General features: G+C 48.4%; 1 protein-coding gene and 1 pseudogene across 2 annotated transcripts in view; one reads left to right on the forward strand and one right to left on the reverse strand.

Moving 5' to 3' along the window:
* The window catches only part of LOC115804104 (uncharacterized), a 41578-nt pseudogene extending 35429 nt beyond the window's left edge, over window positions 1–6149 (forward strand). Inside the window, exon 4 of the transcript XR_016387505.1 lies at window positions 1269–6149. The product of XR_016387505.1 is annotated as an uncharacterized LOC115804104 (transcript). The remainder of the gene's footprint in view (window positions 1–1268) is intronic.
* Window positions 1–18410, reverse strand: part of ALDH2 (aldehyde dehydrogenase 2 family member) — a 29177-nt gene extending 10767 nt beyond the window's left edge. The window contains exons 1-7 of the mRNA XM_022550907.3: window positions 18178–18410; window positions 8408–8512; window positions 6138–6278; window positions 4914–4993; window positions 2651–2762; window positions 2016–2144; window positions 1465–1578 (exon numbers count right to left, since the gene is read on the reverse strand). Of these exons, the coding sequence (XP_022406615.2) occupies window positions 1465–1578; window positions 2016–2144; window positions 2651–2762; window positions 4914–4993; window positions 6138–6278; window positions 8408–8512; window positions 18178–18297 (801 nt within the window). The 5' untranslated portion in view covers window positions 18298–18410. The remainder of the gene's footprint in view (window positions 1–1464; window positions 1579–2015; window positions 2145–2650; window positions 2763–4913; window positions 4994–6137; window positions 6279–8407; window positions 8513–18177) is intronic.
* Window positions 18411–18794: the final 384 nt, after the last annotated feature.

Genomic DNA, 18794 nt, shown 5'->3' on the forward strand with positions numbered 1-18794 from the left:
GAAACCATCCCATCTGCAAGATTCTCAACATCCCCTTGAGGCATTAATTTAGGTGGTGACTAAGCCAAGAAAGAGCCTGGACTGTGTCATCTAGGCCACAGTTCTGCCCTCCCGCAACCGCCATCTCTGCATACAGACTGAATGTCTGAAGGTATCTTTACCTCGGGGATCATTTTAAAGATCACCTTTATTATACTATTCAGCATGCCTTCTCTAAAGTCATGCAATGAAGCCTTCCAAGAATTCAAGGATAGGAAAAAGGAATTTTGTCCCTGCTTTCAAGGTGATTATGTTTAAGGAATCCCCAGGCATCTTATATGTCTTTGTCTCTCCGGGGCCTGGCACAGAGCAGCACTCACTCATTCATTCATTCATTCACTCACTCACTGAGCACTTACTCTGGGCTAGACTTTTGCAGGATACACCATAAGCTTTATCTCACTCAGGCCAACCCTGGGAGGTGGGCACAGTTATTATCCCTATTTTATAGGTGGGGAAAAGGAGGCTTCAGGAGGCTGGCTTGCCTAAGGTCGCATAGCTAAGTAAGTGCTGCTGAAACAGTTAGTTTGACTCCAAAACGCATTATCTTCCCCACTACACCACACCCACTGTCTGTACTGCGTAGATACTGCCATCCTCATTTTTTTTTTTTTTTTTGCGGTATGCGGGCCTCTCACTGCTGTGGCCTCTCCCGTTGCGGAGCACAGGCTCCGGACACGCAGGCTCAGCGGCCATGGCTCACGGGCCCAGCCGCTCCGCAGCATGTGGGATCTTCCCAGACCGGGGCACAAACCCGTGTCCCCTGCATCGGCAGGCGGACTCTCAACCACTGCGCCACCAGGGAAGCCCACTGCCATCCTCATTTTAAACACAATGAATGGAGCCCCCAAAGACACTCAGTGAATTGCCTCATGTCATAATGACAAGGCTGGGATTTGAACTCATGTCTCCCTAAAGCCCACTCTCTTTAATTGCCAGGGCAGTGCCAGTCAAAGAGTCTGACACAGCCGAGGTGCTTTGACCTTGGGCAGGCAGTCAGCTCTGGACTTTATAAAGTCTAGACATAGACAGTCCTGGCCTCTTTATCCCACATGGGATGCCAGGCCACCCCCCTACAGCAGCTGGAGTGTCAAGCAATCCACAAAGGGTTCCACTCTGATGGTCCCTGCTGGCACACATGGGGCCCCTCACTTGAGCTACTCAAAGGCAGTCCTGGGGTAGACCCCCATGCAGTACCCAGAGGCTAATCTTATTTTACTTTATTTTAGCTGCGCTGCACGGCTTGCGGGATCTTAGTTCCCCAACCAGGGGCTGAACCTGGGCCACAGTGGTGAAAGCACCGAGTCCTAACCACTGGACCGCCAGGAAAGTCCCTCAGAGGCTAGTCTTGAACGCATCATCCTTTGAGGACTGGGGGCATTTGAGCCAAACATACCACAAGCTTGAGGTCCTAGGATGCCTTACCTCAGTGGAGCCTGTGAAGGCCACTTTGTCCACATCCTCATGAGAGGCAACGGCAGCCCCAGCTGTGGGGCCAAATCCAGGTATGATATTGACCACGCCAGGAGGAAAGCCGGCCTGTAGGCAAACACCAGGGACACCGCGAGTCATTCTCGCGCTCCAACGGGTCTGGACAGAGGAATACACATCCCCTCCCAGAAGCTGCGGCAGTCTGCCCAGCACACAGGTGAGCAGTCTTACCGGGTACTGCTCAGGAATTCCAAACGGTGCAGCAAGGAGCCTGTTTTGTGGGATTCCCTGTGCCCCTTTGCCCCTGCCCCCATGGCACTCACTTAGAATGGTTTTCATCCTTCAGAGGGGTCTTGCAATGAAACCCAATGTAGAAGAGACGTGGTGCGGGTCACTTCAGCTGAAGTGTGATGAGCAGGGATGAGGGGGGTTCACTCCCTTCTCTACAAATACCCGTCCCCACTACGGGGGCCCCTCATCAGCTCTCCTATAGAGCAAGCCTCTACAAAGGCATATAGAGGTCAAGATGGACGCAAGCCACGCACCTCCTTAATCAAGTTGGCCACATAGAGGGCAGTGAGTGGAGTCTGCTCAGCCACCTTCATCACAACCACGTTTCCAGTCGCCAAGGCTGGTCCCAGTTTCCATGCTTGCATCAAGAGCGGGAAGTTCCACTGCAATCAACAAGAGCCACTCCCGAAATCTCAGCCGAGAACTGCACTGGCAGCAGAAAGTGGCAGCCAGGGAGCAGAAGCAACACCAGGTTCTCTGAACCTCTTGTGTTCCCCTCACAACTCAATTGTCGATTTAAGACAGATAAACAAGGCAGGTGGTGGATGATAATATTAGTGACTCGCATTCATGCTTTTCCATACTAGGCACCATGCTACATCATCGCCTTCAATCCTCCCTACTGCCCTAAGACAGCTACTATCACTTCCACTTTTCAGATAAGGAAACCAAGTCCTAGGGGGATAAGTGACTTGCCCAAGGTCACAGAGTTCACCCGTGGCAGAGCTGGTTGGCTTTGTTAAAGACCATGTTCTCAACCACTGCCCAGGCCGCCTTCCAACATCCCCCCACAGACCCTCCCACCTTGGCAATGACCCTGCCCAAGACTGCTGCCTCTCACAGCACTCCTGATAAACCTTCATTTGTTTATTATGAGTCTAACACTCACCGGGATGATCTGCCCGCACACTCCCACAGGTTCATGGCGGGTGTAGCTGAAGTAGTCCCCATCGATGGGAATGGTTTTTCCATGGTACTTATCAGCCCAGCCTGCATAGTAACTTAAAAAAAAAAGAAAAAAAATCCAAACTCCGTCAAGGACTGTCAGGGACCCCTGTAAACTCTGGCAGAAAGAGAAGACTCAAACTGGTCCAACTGGGTCTTTCTGATAATTGCCCTGGCTCTGGGCTTATTTCCAGAAAGACTTAACTAACTGCTAGGGTCACAATAATTCATTCTCGTCTCAGTAACTAACCTCTAAGCCTCAGAATCACCTGGGGTGCTCATAAAAAACACCAAATTCCAGGTACCCACTTCTGACCTACTCAACTGACTCTGGGGCTGATGCCCAGGAATCAGTATTTTTAATAAACATTCAGATTTATTAAACTGTGACTGTCGCACCAGCCCAGCACCACAGATTAGCATCTGAGAACCATGGATCGACTCTAGTGGGAAAGTGCAAACCCATCTAACAGCTGGCACTTGCTGTGTGCAGTGCATCGTACTAAGACTGAGTGAACAGTGACCAGAAACAAATCAATGACTGGGTCCCAACCCTGTAAAGCTTACCATCCAGACACACAGGGACACAAATGGCAAAAACACAGCAAATAAGAGCTGGGGGGAAAAGAAGAGTCATGTGTTTATAGTATGTGATGATTTTCAGGGAAGTAGGAAGAATGGAAGATGGGGGAGAGATGCAACATGCAGTGTAAAAGAGAGATTTCTGAAATGAATGTGTCTGCTAAGGTTAGCCTGAGACCAGACTTGACCTGGGTGTGAACATAGGTTTGTGACGCCAGGGAGAAAAATAGCCACGGAGTTGCCAATCTGTACAAATTAAGGCATCGCTGCTCCCTTCTTTCCAGGTCTGTATTACGTGTGTTTGCACGCCTCAGAACAGGTATTTAATGGGCACAGAGGCACTCTGCTAAAACTCAGGAAGGCCTGGGGCTCTGCCTGCTGTTCACCAGGCTGCTCCCTCTGGGGCGTCCTTGCAGAGCATTCTCTATCTTGGCACTGCTGCCATTTGGGGCTGGAAAGTTCTTTGCTGTGGGGGGCTGTCCTGTGCACTGCAGGATTTTTAAAGCATCCCTGGCATCTATGCACTAGATGCCAGTAGCACCCCTCCCTCCCAGTTGTGACAACCAAAAACGTCTCCAGACATTAGCCACTGTCCCCTGGGAGATGCAGTTGCCCTGGTTGAGAAACCCTGTTATGGGGGATAACTACAGTTTTGTTGTCCAACCCATACTTTTCTGGCACCGCTTCTTCCCCTCCACCTCTGTCCACATGGTCACGGAGGAACAGCCATTATTTGAACAATGATCTGTCCACCTGAACCACATCTGGTCAGACTCAAGGCCAGCCAGTCAGGGCCCCCCTTCCAGGAATTTGGCACAAGGACTAAGGGACTGCAGCTTAGTCTGGCCGGAAGCACTCATACAGCAGCCAGCCCAGGTGTGAGCAACCGGGTTCCAACATGCAGACTGCCCCAGGAGAGGCCAGTGTAGTCGAGAGAAGAAGGAAGCAAGTAGGCAGCAGTTAGACTGAATGGCCTTCTGGATTTCAGACCCCTCACTCTCCACAGTTGCCCAAGTTAGGCTGAGTGAGTTCCTGTTACCTATGACCCAAGGGCTCTGACAAAGCTCTTATTCCTCATCTTGTATTTCTTGGTTATTAAAATGTTTATGATTAAACTAAACCCAAAGCTAGCAAGAGGAAGCAAATAATGAAGATCAGAGCAGAGATAGGTGAAATGAAAAACAGAAAAACAACAGAGAATCAACAAATCCACAAGCTGGTTCTTTGAAAACATTCACTAAATTGACAAACCTTTAGCCAGACTAAGAAAAAAAGGGAGAAGCACAAATAACTAAAATCAGAAATGAAAGTGGGGACATTGTAAAAACGAGATAAAAATCATTATAAGAGAATATTATGTGCAACTCTAGTCAACAAATTAGATAACCTAGAAGAAATGGACAAATTCCAACTAACATATAAATTACCAAAACTGAAAGAGAAAACGTGTATGACTCAATTACAGTTTTGGTATTGAGGGATGATTCCCATGAGATGGAGTCTAACTAGAATACATTTCTCCAACTCCTGTGGATCCTTTTACATTATTCTGTTTCCACCCCTCCAGCAACACTCCCTCCCCTCTGGCACGGCCAGAACAAAGAACAGGAAGCCTGAGCCCATACCGGAGACATTTGAGAACCATGTCCAAATCCACCAGGTAGGAAATGACGTAGGGCTTGCCGTTGTCCAGGGTCTCCAAGGCCTGAGCAAAGACAACAAGATCAACACGGACACAGGAGCACAGGAATGAATCAGTAAATCGGGTGACAAACAGCATTGAGGCTCAGCATGGTCTGAGAAGGGCTGGTGGCCCCTTTGTGCTGAATTTTGAGGCATTTCTGGGCCTCTTCAATGGCAGGGAGCAAGAGGAGGGGGATGGGAGGAAGGATGCACCAACTTCTCATTCAATCATTTCACTATATTTTTTTCAAGCTTCTACTCTATGGCGGATCCAGGTGCTAGGAATACAGAGGCGATCATGGAGCTTATAGAACAAAATGCCTTTGTAAAGCAATTATATTCCAATAAGGATGTTAAAAAAAAAAAAGAAAAAAGAGCAAAAAGCCAGCAAATAATGACATGAATTAGTCACAAGTGTTAAAAGAGTGTTACAAAGTGCCCAACCCAGTTGGAGAAACTCCAGGCTGAGAAGCACCCTTTAGGCTAAAACCTGAAGGATATGTAGGAGGAACAAGGCAAAGGGGAAGGTATGAATGGTGACAAAGGGAAGAGTACCCTGGGCAGAGGAAACAGCATGTGCAAAGGCCCAAAGCTTGGCAGCGAAGAAGTTGAGGGAAAGCTGGTGAGTTGAGCTGTGTGTGTGAGGGCCACAGTTGGGAGATAGAGCCAGTTCAGGAAGGCCTAGTAGATTATGTTGAGGGAACAGGGCTTTATCCTAAGGACACAGAATGTGATGGAAGGCTTAAGAGCAGAGTGCCATGGTATAATTTGCCTTCTAGAAGCTTCATTCTGGCTGCTATGTGCAGTATGGAATGGGGGAGGAGAGGGTATTGCCTCCTGGTTTCTTCTGCCTCTTGCAGACAGGGAGGAGGCCCACCACACAGAGAGGGTCTGGGAGAGGTGTCCATCCCTCTGGGGGGTCTCTCTCCAGGAAGGCTTCCCCATCATAGCCCCCTCCCCACCCGAGTCTCCTCCTTTCTTAGCCAAACCCACTGCATCAAAGGAAACACTAAGAGGCTTCCCAGGTTGGTACAGGAGGGTACCCCAAAGGTGTCCAGCCTACGCCATTCTGGCCAGTTACCTGTCAGCAAGGCAACACTTTCCTGGCTATCCGTGGGATATCCATTCGCCATGTGGGATGAGAGGGGAGAGGGCGGAGAACTTACTGCTAGGTAGGTCCGGTCCCGCTCAATCAGATCAGCCAGGCGGTTCAGCAGCCAGCCCCTTTTGGACGCATCCATGCGGCGCCAGGGAGAGCCCAGCTGGAATGCAGCCCGGGCAGCCTTCACTGCCCTGTCCACGTCTTCCTGGAAAACACCCACCGAGGTACTTCAGGCCTTCTCAGCAATAACCACCTCCAAATGCCTCCTGCCCCGCTGCCGAACGTGCCCACAGGAGCTTCGGTCAATGCCTGTGTGGGAACTGCCCCAAACAGTTCCTCCCAGCCTCAAAAGGGCTCTGTTTGACCAGCTTCAGAATTAAATGACTGGGCTTCTCTCCTTCCCAGCAGTCATGGTGGGAATGAGGATCCTGATGGTTTCCATTTCTGGATTTCCATTTCAAAATCCCCCAAAGAGGGGCCTTCCCTGGTGGCGCAGTGGTTGAGAGTCCGCCTGCCGATGCAGAGGACACGGGTTCGTGCCCCGGTCCGGGAAGATCCCACATGCCGCGGAGCAGCTGCGCCCGTGAGCCATGGCTGCTGACCCTGCGCGTCCGGAGCCTGTGCTCCGCAACGGGAGAGGCCACAACAGTGACAGGCCCGCGTACCACACAAAAAAAAAATCCCCCAAAGAGTTAACGTAGGGAGAGGCACTCAGGGATCAGCACTTAGAAATTGGCCATTTTTCCCCTCTTCCTTTCAAAACAAGCCCAGTGAAATTAACCATTCCTTCTGAGACGATTGGCAGTCTCCAACTAATGCAGGTTTAACCAGCTTCCCTCTCCTGGGAAAGCAATAAAATCAACACAGCTACCATTTTCCATATAGGGAGATGTGTATCAGGAGGTACGGAGCATAGTTTTCATTAATATTAAATACATTTACCATTAGACTACCCTATGAGCCAGGAAAGTATTCACACTTTCCTTTAGCAAAGGGAGAAAGGCCTTAAATGTACATATAGAAGACTGTTTTAAAGCAGAGGACAGGAGGCATTCTTGAATTATTTTTAATGCTTTTTCTATTTTAATAAATGAAATGTTTTTTACTGAAAGTTTAATTTTCTTTTTTTGCGGTACGCGGGTCTCTCACTGTTGTGGCCTCTCCTGTTGCGGAGCACAGGCTCCGGACGCGCAGGCTCAGCGGCCATGGCTCATGGGCCCAGCCGCTCTGCAGCATGTGGGATCTTGCCGGACCGGGGCACGAACCCGTGTCCCCTGCATCAGCAGGCGGACTCTCAACCACGGCGCCACCAGGGGAGCCCCCAAAAGTCTAATTTTTAACTTTAAAATTAGTATTACCGTTTTTTCATTACTATGGGTATATATAATCAAATCCAAATATACTATAGACACCATAGCTAGATCTCAGGAGATCTGAATTCTGCTGAAGAAGATTTCCATCTAGCTCTGTACTTCCCTTCTGTGACCTTCAACTTCCAGGTCTGAAATGGACAGATTGGATTAGATGTTCTCAAATTAAATTCCAAGTCTACAATTCTGCAACTGTATGAATTTTTTTATATTTTATTTTTAATATATCTTTATTGGTGTATAACCTGCTTCACAAGACTGTGCTAGCCTCTGTGGCACAACAAAGTGAATCAGCCACATGCACACATATATCCCCTCCCTCTCGAGCCTCCCTCCCACCCTCCCTATCCCACCCCTCTAGGTTGTCCCAAAGCACGGAGCTGATCTCCCTGTGCTATGCTGCTGCTTTCCACTAGCTAGCTAGCTATTTTACATTTGGTAGTGTATATACGTCGATGCTACTCTTACTTCGCCCCAGCTTCCCCCTCCCCGCCGTGTCCTCAAGTCCATTCTCTACGTCTGTCTACGTCTTTATTCCTGCCCTGCCACTAGGTTCATCAGTACCTTTTTTTTTTTTTTAGATTCCATATATATGCGTTAGCATACAGTATTTGTTTTTCTCTCACTTCACTCTGTATGACAGACTCTTAAGTCCATCCACCTCACTACAAATAACTCAATTTTGTTTCTTTTTATGGTGGAGTAATATTCCATTGTATTTGTGTGCCACATCTTCTTTGCACAACTGTATGAATTCTTGAACCCGGGTACAATCTAGCACTTTTACCTGCAAGGAAGAGTTTCTGTGGTTTCACTTAACTCAAAAAGTTTAATTGGCATTTTTAGTTATGAAAGTAATACACACACAGTTTCAACCATAAAAAAACATGTTAGAGAATGAAACCGTCCTTGTGCACCCCCAACCCACTCAGCCCTGCCCTGAAGTTAAGTTACCATATCTCACCTTGTCCCCTTCAGCTACGTGACAGATGACATCCCCAGTGGATGGATTGATGGTGGGGAAAGTTTTCTTGCTGACAGAATCATGCCACTCATTGTTTATGAAGATCTACAATGAGAAGGAAGAAAGTCCTCAGGATCAGCTCTCAACCTGAAACTGACCACCAGCCATGTTTAAAAAAAAAAATCAGAAAGAACAAATAGGAATTAGCTTCAGAGGGATGTGGCCTAGAAGTTAAAAGCACAGGCCTTGGAGACAATCCAAGCTGGAGCACCCACTCTGCCAAGTACTGTGGGTAAGTCATTTGACCTTTCAATGCCCTGGTTTCTTTGACCTGAGAAATGAAGACTATGTTCCTTTCTTATCAGTAATCTGTATATACTGCTGTGTAACATCATCTCAACAGTTGGTAGCTTAAAATGCTTTATTATTATCTCTCACAGTTGTGTCCATTGATTAGGCTCAGCTGGGCAGGGCTTGGTCATGTGGTTGCAGAGCGAGGGCACCTGGGGCTGCAGGTGCAAGATACCTTCTTCACTCATATGTCTGGCACCACATGGTTGCTTGGGCTTCCTGACTGTATGGCAGACTCAGGCTAGTCAGACCTCTCACATGACAGCTGGCTTCCCTAGAGAGTGTTCCAAGACACCAGGCAAAAGCTGAAAGGCTTCTTAAGACCTAGCTTCAGAAGTCACATGGCCTTATTTCTGCCACCAATTCCACTGGTCAGCATGAGTCCCAGGCCCAGTCCAGATTCACAGGGAGGGAGGAGAGCCTCCACCTCTGCCTGGGAGGAGCAACGAAGAATTAGCAACCACTGTTCCTCTACCACACTACTGTAGTAGGGTTGTTATGAGAACCAAGTTAGATTATTCTTTCATCCATTCAGTAAATATTTAGTGAACACCTGCAATGGGCCAGGCACGGTTCTAGGGCTGAGGACACAGTGGGAACCAAACTCAGGAACTTTTCTCTCATGGAACTGGCGTTCTGGTAGGCACAGAACATAAAGAAGCAATCAAATATACAAGGCAGTCTCAGACTGCAGTCATAAGTGCAAAGGAGAAAAACAGGATCCATAGAGAGTACTGAAGTGGAGGAAGAGAGAGAGCTCTAGCTGGGATAGTCAGGGAGGGTTTCTCTGAAGAGCAGACATTTGACTTGAGCCCTGACTGATGAAAAGGAGCCAGCCATGGGAAGAATGGGAGGATGAGCAATACAGGCAGCAGGAACAGCAAGTGCAAAGGCCCTGGCTCAGGTTTCACAGCCTCACACCGATTCACTGAACCACTTTAAGGAGGAGGTCAGCTACAGAGAAAGGCAGGCCGCAGTGGGTGGGGGTGAGCCTGGCTGGCCTTGTACTGTTTCCTTCTGCTGACCAAGATGTCAGCACCTGGAACCATGTGAATGATCTACCCATCACCTGCATGTCATGGAAATGGCTATTGACCGTTCCTGGCTACTCATTATGTGGCAGCCCCTGTACCAGAAGCTTTCCATTACTGGATCATTCCCATTTAAACCTCATAGCAAACCTAGGTAAGCTGCATCCTCCCTACAGTTGGGGGACACTGAGGCACAGAGAAGTCAAGCCACCTGCTCAAGGTCACACAGCAGTGAGAGCAGAGCCGGGATTTGAACCCAGGTCTTCAGAACTCCAAGGCCTGTGCTCTTTGCCCAGTTCTTCCCCCCAACTCCAGACTCCAGTCAGAGCCCATGTCTGCCTTCGAGGAGGTCAGAACTCTTGTTTCCTAATCTCCATCTTTATGGTTTACTTAACTGCCCTGCTGCAAGTTTGATTTTGAGTTTTTATTATGGGTGCTATAAAAAGCACCAGCCTCTAAGCCAGACAGACATGTGTTCGAATCTTGGCTCTACCCCTCACAAGCTGTGACCTTGGGGCCAATCCCTTCCTTTCCAGATGCTTCATCAGTCTCTGGGGATGACACATCCGGGGGCTTAAACGTGAGGACTAAATTCAACGAGGGGTGTAAGCTCCTAAGCCAGGACCCCACACACAGTGTGTCTCACCACCACAGTCAGTACATTACTCCAGATACCTGCACAGCAGCATACTAAATTAGTTTATCCTGAAAAAGTTTTCATTGTTATCTTGCAAAGATCAGGAAGTATGAAGCGGAGAGTGGGCCAGTCTGGTTAAACTCCCCAGGTCCTCACCCCTTCCTCCCTGGGCGGGGCCCACACCGTCCCCTGATCTTGTCTAGGACCCTGGAAAGAGCACTCCCTGGTCCCTGTCTGCCTCTCAATGGCCTGGATTTGTTGAGTCACTCTCCACTGCTGGATTTTCAATAGTCCATCCTCCCTTCTCACTAATAAGATAAGCTGGGGTTTGCAGGAACCTGGACTCTTCCTTCTGTTTAGAGTTCCTAAAGCCAGACTTCAGTGGTGCCCTCCTTGGGGAGGGGGAGCTATAGGGTGAGCACCGTTCTCATACTAAGCCTCTGCCAAAGTGCTGCTTCAAGGGAGCAGAGCTTCATAGTGACTCATCTTGAATAAACACAAGAGTGGACGCTGGGCCAAATGCTTCACAACCTCTCGGCCAAAAACCCAACGCCTGACTTACATAACACGCTAACTCACGCTCCCTGGGAGGGGGTCCTACCGGGCTCACACTCCCCCATTATAGTTTCTAGAAGCAGAGGGACAGACAGCCTCATGGCATCAGAAGCTGACACTTTGAATCTGGACTGCTGGCAAAACTCATAGAGCTTTTCCATCAAAATGCTCTATTTTCTCTACATTTTAATAAATACATCTCACTGCATTTTATAAGTTGGATTCACTCATCCATGCAGTGGTTAAGTGTTAACCAAGTGCCATTGCCATGCTGGGCACTGAGTGAAACAGCCAAGTCCTGGCTCGTTGAACCAAAGTCCCGGAAGGAGAGACATGATCAACAAGCAAATGAAGAGAGAAGCAGAAACAAACAGGCAACAGTGAGGACCAGAGGGGGTACCTGAGGCAGGGGCTTGGGGACACGAGGAACCAAAAGGGCCCCGTGGCTGCAGAGTGAGGGTGGGGGAGAACAGAGGGGGCTCTGGGTTCCGCACCTGCTGTGTGCCAGGACCTGCACTGGTGCTGGGGTCCTGGAGGGAACGGGACAGATGTGGGGAGTGTCCATTCTCAGTGGGGATCATGGACTTTTTTTTTTTTAAATAAATTTATTTATTTTATTTTATTTTTGCCTGCGTAGGGTCTTCATTGCTGCGCACGGGCTTTCTCTAGTTGCAGTGAGCGAGGAGGGCTACTCTCCGTTGCGGTGCGCGGGCTTTTCACTGGGGTGGCTTCTCTTGTTGCAGAGCACAGGCTCTAGGAGCTCGGGCTTCAGTAGTTGCAGCACGCGGGCTCAGTAGTTGTGGCTCGCGGGCTCTAGAGCGCAGGCTCAGCAGTTGTGGAACGCAGGCTTAGTTGCTCTGCGCATGTGGGATCTTCCCAGACCAGGGATTGAACCTGTGTCCCCTGCACTGGATTCTTAACCACTGCGCCACCGGGGAAGTCCGATAATGGACTTTCATTCTGTAACTTGCTTTTATGAGTAAGTTTATCTTGGACGTTATTCCACAGGCATATCTGCCTCATTATTTTAAGCAACATAGCAATCTTCAAAACTAACGGACCGCAATTTATTTAATCATGTCCTACAAATGCACTTTTAGGAAAAGTTTTCACTGCAAGCAGACCTCAGAGATGTTTTGGGTCCAGTCCAGACCATCGCAATAAAGTATTGTAATAAAGGGAGTCACATGAATCTTTTGGTTTCCCAGTGCATATGAAAGCTATGTTTACATTATACCACAGTCTATTAAGGGTGCAATAGCATGATATCTAAAAAAATCAATGTGCATACCTTAATTTAAAAATACTTTATTGCTGGAGCTTCCCTGGTGGCATAGTGGTTAAGAATCCGCCTGCAAATGCAGGAGACATGGGTTCAAGTCCTGGTCCAGGAAGATCCCACATGCGCAGAGCAACTAAGCCCGTGCGCCCCAACTACTGAGCCTGCGCCTAGAGCCTGCGAGCCACAACTACTGAGCCTACGTGCTACAACTACTGAAGCCCACGCGCCTAGAGCCTGTGCTCTATAACAAGAGAAGCCCCTGCAATGAGAAGCCTGTGCACCGCAACAAAGAGTAGCCCCCGCTCGCCACAACTAGAGAAAGCCCACGCACAGCAACGAAGACCCAATGCAGCCAAAAATAGATAAATAAATAAATAAAATTAAAAAAAAAAACTTTATTGCTAAAAAGTGCCAATCATCCTCCAAGCCTTCAGCAAGTCATAATCTTTTTGCTGGTGGAGGATTTGAAATGTGGTGAGAATTACCAAAATGTGACAGAGAGACAGGAAGTGAGCCAATGCTGTTGGGAAAATGGCGCCAATAGACCTGCCCAATGCAGGGTTGCCACAAACCTTCAATTTGTAAAAAACGCAGTATCTACAAAGTGCAATAAAGCACAGCACAATAAAATGAGGTCTGCCTGCATTCCTGACAGTGCTGCTGCTGCAAACATCCTTAGACATGCATCTTTGCAAAGCTGGGGCAGGTTACTGTATTTAGAATTACTGAGTTGGAGGATAACATGATCCGTGGCTTCCTTGGATATCTTCTATTCCAGGCCTCCGCGGATTAGGAACTGCAAACAGAAACTTGTGGGGAGGGGTGAGAAGCTGGGGCAGGACAGTAGAGCTGGGAGCAGGACTGCAGGACCCTGGAGAGGACTCTTAACCAAAGCGAGGACAGAGTGATATTCTAGTGCCACCTCCACCCCATGGCAATGGACAGTCATAATCTGCCCAAGGTCGCCAAAAAAGGTTAAATGCCACTCAGCAGCTCCAATTTACAGATGCAGGACCCATCCTAGAAAGACTTTATTTTCAAGCTTTGATGCATGCAAGAATTAGGGATCTGTTACCTAGGAAATCTACACCCCTGGAATATGTTATTTTCCCTAAGAAGGAGTGAGGAAATGCTGTGGCTTTCTATCCTGGGGTGAATCCTGCTGGCAACTGCTTTTTCAGTGGCAGTTGGGTAATTTATGTCTAAGAGAAAACAGATCATAAGGAGAGAAACATAAACATGGAATGCCACCCACATTCACACTTATCCACACAATCATTTATGTACCTCGGGGTTAGTTTGGGGTTAAGGCCAAGGGCAGCCACCTCCCCCAGAATGTCTCCCTGAACATTCTTTCCTCATCCCCCAGGGCCTTTGGTCTCACATTCCTGGACTTTCTATTATTTCTACAAAGATCTTAAAACTCCTAAACAAGCAATAAAAGCAACGTGATCAGTGTGGAGATACGTCACTTGACTCATTCAGCACACAGCCATTCCAAACCACTGCTTAGCCCAACAGAGGTTTTGGCTCATTCCATAACAATCTCTCAAGGAAAACCAGATAAATCAAACTCCTATTCTGTATATACCACCTGTTAGCAGTGATTATCTGCAGGGGTGGGATATCAGAGGACTGTTATTCTTTTCTTTTTCCTTTTTATATTAGCTTATAGGCCACTTATTTTTAAAGAAATAAAACATTTAAAGTCCCCTTGAATCACTGCCCACAAGCAGATTCCCTATGCAGCCCTGCCCTCACGCCAAGGAGCATTTTCCTTCCAGGACATTTTTAGCCATTTATATGGACCTATGTTTATCCACATTTGATAGAAAGTCTGTTTTGATAATTTTAATTAGTTTCACATCACTCAGAGTACTAGACATTTTCCCCTCTTGAAACATTGTTTTTGAGATCCATTATTCATAGGGTTCCAGCTAATTCCTTTAACTACTGTGTGCACAGAATTATTCTTTCCTATAGCTGTAACGTATGTTGTTCATCTGTTTCCCCATGGAAGGCAGGCTGGCTTATTTCTTGGCTTTTGCTAATATGCAGCAATGAACATCTATATGTGCCTATGTATATGTCCAGTGAATTTCCACCTCACATACTTCTGTAATGCTTGACTTTTTGTACTGAGGATGTATTACTATTGGAATCAGAAAATTCGATATAAGGAGAGACCCTTTTTTAATTCTCTTTTTGTCAGTTTTCTCTTTAGTTCCTGAATGTTGTGGTCAAGAGGTTAAGAGTAGAGACACAATCTTTTTTTCCTGCCCACAAGGCACAGCTTGCAGGATCTTAGTTCCCCGACCAGGGATTGAACCCTCGCAGTGAAAGCGCAGAGAACTAACCACTGGAATGCCAGGGAGTTCCCAAGACACAAATTTAATTCACCCCGAACTCCCATTCAACTTTACTGCAACCTAGCGCAGCCCTCCAGGAAACAAATTACAACTACAACAGTGCCCGCATAAAATGGAGTTATACCACCATTATATTCTAAGCTCAAAAGCATCACTGTTATCTCCTATTTAAGGCTGCAGTAAATACGGAGGTGCAAGAAGCCATGAGCCAGGCACTGTGCAAGGATGCCTCCCTTTTATCCTGACAGCAACCATATGATGTAGATGGGATTTTTACCCCATTTTACAGATGTAGCAGCTAAGGTACAGAGCTAAGTAATTGTACCACCCTCCATATCCCTCTTTCCTTGCCTTATTTTTCTCCATAGCGCCGATCGATCAGCTTGCTCCATACTATGCATTTCGCTTGTCTTCCAGGATGCAAACTTCCCATGATCAGGGATTCTTGCCTGTTTTGTTGGTTGGAATTGGGGTTGCTGAGGTGTCTTTTGAATGAGTGAACCTACCCGGATTGATGTTACTGAGTGACAGGCAGCCTGAGTCCAGAGAGTGAAATAGTGTCCAGTGATTTTTCTCATCTTCATTATTATTATCAACCAACATGAACTGGTGATGTTGAAGATGAAAAGTATTAGTCACACCTCATCCAAAGGAATTACTCTGCTGAAACCACACTCCCTTGAGTTTTCCTTTGAGTTGTCTTTCCAGATCTTAATTACTCTCCAAGTCAGGGAAGAAAAAAGGAATGAAAAATGAAAATCAGTTTCCTTGACAGAGCTGTGTCCCTGAAACCCACCAAGGATGAGAAATGTTGATCTTCATGAAGCCTGGCCATCATCAGCTCCCCATACAGGTCCCTGCTGGTGAGTGGGGGAGGAACTTGTCCTGTAATCTCCCTAACCCAACAAAGAAGTTCCCCCAACCCTGCAGCTCCACCCAGGACAAGTAGAGGCAAGAGGACCCCAGGAAGGTTGACCAAACCACCCCACTCTATAGACTCTTCTGGTTATGAAATAGATGTGGGAAGGAAAAGACCTATTGCCTGTGCCACCTCCTCTTCAAGGAGAGACCCAACAAGCTTGAAATGCAACATTCCCCCAAATACCCTTGGGTGAGAAAATCCAGCGCCTATAGAAGCAACTTCAAAGCCTGGAACAGCTCCTTCTGGGGAAACTCCAGACTCCAGAACAGTTCACTGAACGTCAAGGAATCAATAATCCCCAGGGACACGTCCAGGCATATGATCTAGTTTGTACCTAGAGCTCCTGGTAAGAGACTCAAAATGTTAGGATTAGACCTTGCCATTCTTGCCATCAGGGATTGCAACAACTCAACACTGAAAATGGCCCCAGAAGCTTTAAAAGGGGCCTGTTCCAGCAGAGTGTGGATTGCTCATGCGGATTGCTTTGCAACCCCTGGGAAGAATAAATAAGATCTGAATGTACTGGTTTAGGAAGACAATCCAGATACACTGTTCAATGAGACAGCTTCAGAACAGTAAGTACAAGGATCTCATTTAAGTAAAAGCAAAAAAAACCTGGTGCACGCTCACTTGCCCATGCTCTCACACACACACTGAGGCAAAGAAAAAGTCTGCAAGATCACAGACCTACCAGTTAACATGCTCTTAAAGGGAGTGCAATGGGGTATACAGGAAGTTTTACTTACTTCTGCATTTGTATACAGTGAGCAAGGTTGCTTTTTTTTTTAATAGCATTCTTTTTTTTTTTTTTCTCTTGCACGGCGTGGCCTGTGGGATCTTAGATCGAAACAGGGGCCCCCTGCAGTGGAAGCGTGGAGTCTTAACCACTGGACCAGCAGGTAAGTCCAAGGGTTACTTTTAGGATCTCAAAAAAATCTAATAAAGAAAAGCAGCTGCAGGAAGATTTCACTCTGCTCCAACTTACCTTATGAACTAAATCTAGAGAACACGACTCGTGCTATCGACCAGAGCTGTGCGCACGTTTGGACCCTGTTTCCTCACCTCCACATAAGCACAAAGGAGGATGATCTTCATTAGATCCTGTGGCCACAAAGGCTTGGGATGCTGCTGCCTTTCCCTTGAGGATATTTCTGCCTGATGTTCAAGCCTTCCAAGCATGAACTCCTCCTTAAGCAGCCTAAGGAGCAGCAGCCGCTGCCTTTTTGGCTTGTGTTATGCAAAGGGCATCTTATTTTACCTTTTGTTTTTATTCCCTTGCAAATGACCATTTGTAACACCCTTTAAATCACACAGATGTGCCTTTACCCACTGTCTCTGTGCAGATTTGCAGCCAAGCTCCTGACCAGACAAGCAGGTCCCCTGTTGAAAGCAGCCAGCCAGGGGCCATCTCTACAGCATCCTAAGTCAGCAGTGACCCCTTTATTCCCACCCAGAGTTGCAACAATAGTACCATGGAAGGTTCTGGTTATCGGCTTACTCTTGGGGGCCTAGATGTGGACCCCAACTCTGCCGTTGACTTGAGTCTTTGGGTAACTCACTAAACCTCTTTGTAACCCAGTCTCTTCAACTGTAAAATGGAGATAATCACAGTACCTACCCCACCGGGCTGTTTAAGGATTAAACGGCACAACAGGTAAATGCTTAGACTGGTGCCAGGTGCAAAGGAGGTACACAGAGAATATGAGCTGTTACTCCTGTTAAGTGCCCACGTGGTGTATGAACCCCTGTGCTCACCCTCTGACCCCTTCCCACTTTATAGAAGTTGAAGCTCAGAGAAGGGCAGCAACTACACTTTTTACACAAACAAAATGAACTCTCATAACCAATTTCCTTCTCTGTGACTTTCAGCACTTTACCCAAACTCAAAGATCAAAAGAGAAAATATTCCCAAGTCCTGAATGAGCAAGAAATCAGCTACTGGGAGTCAACGTTATCCTGGAAAGTCCCTCCTTTCTTTGACCAAAGAAAGAGCCTTGGAAGGCACAGACACCATTTGGGGATTGCGCTGTTGTAGCGAAGGTCTCCACCCTTTCCCAGTTGCCAGCAGTGGAAGTGCCAGGACGCCGAGCGGCCGGGGCCGTGGCCTTGGCCTCTCGGCGAACTGGTGACCCTTAGCTGAAAAGGACTCCTTTTTTTTTTTTTTGGACCTTCCTTTTTCCTTTTGGACGTTCTTGGACGAGGGCATGAGTCAAGGGATAAAAGACTACGAAAAGAAAACTGTTCCTGCAAAGAGGGTCTTAAATGGACATGTCCTCTGGGTGGGTGATGTCGTGAAGACTCTGCGCAGACACAGGACGACTAAGGCCCGAAAGCCGAGAACGACTGGGGATGGGGGAGGGGGCGGGGGATGGAACCCGGAAAACGGGCAGCGGCCAGACAAGACAAATAAGTGGCCAAAGTCACAGCTGCATAATGGAACCGAGGTGTCAGGGACGGCGAAGGGGCCAAACTGCTCGCAGGCAGGGAAGGGAAGATGTGCGGAAACAGCAACTGCAGCAAACCCCTCGAGTCCCAGCTGCATAAACTGAGGCCCGAAGAGATCCAGTCCCTTCCCACCCGGCGGCCTCCGTCCCCAGAGAACAAAGCGCTGGGGCGGCCTCACCTTGTTGTAGAAGACCTCGGGCTGCTGGTTGGGGGCCGGCACGGCCGGGGTGGCGGCGGCCGACAGCAGCCGGCGGCCCTGGCAGGGCCGGGCGGCGGCGAGCACAACTGCGCGCAACATGCCGAGGCTCGCACTGGAGTGCCGAGCGGAGCCCTGGCGGCTTGAACTGGAAGGACGGCCGGGCGGGCAGCCCCGTGCGCGACCTCTCCCCGTCCCCGGCGCGGCCGCCAATGGGCAGGCGCGCGGCGGGGCCCTGGGGCGTACCCGCGCCTTCCCCGCCCCAGGCGGAGCTGCGCCTCGGCTGCTCGCCGCCAATACGCGCGCGCGCCCGCGAAGGGGCGGGTGGGGCTCGAAGGTTGGTCCTCCTGCGCGTGGCGCGCCGTGGGTGTAGCGTGTCAGGATCTGGCGAGTTCACCGCACGTTGGCTGAACCCCTACTGTGTGCCTGAACCCTTAATGTGTACAGGCAAGAACCGAAGCGACCCTGGCCCTGACTTCAGGGGGCTTACACTCTAGTGGGAGAGGCCAACCTTAAACCAAACACGAGGTAATTTCAGATTGTGATAAGGGATGTGAAGGAAATGAATAGGGTGAAGAGGTAGTTGGGGCAGAAGGCAC

Source organism: Delphinapterus leucas, chromosome 14, assembly GCF_059928025.1.
Source record: "Delphinapterus leucas isolate spDelLeu-1000000601 "Yukka" chromosome 14, BTC_Dleu_Yukka2, whole genome shotgun sequence".
NCBI lineage: Eukaryota > Metazoa > Chordata > Mammalia > Artiodactyla > Monodontidae > Delphinapterus > Delphinapterus leucas.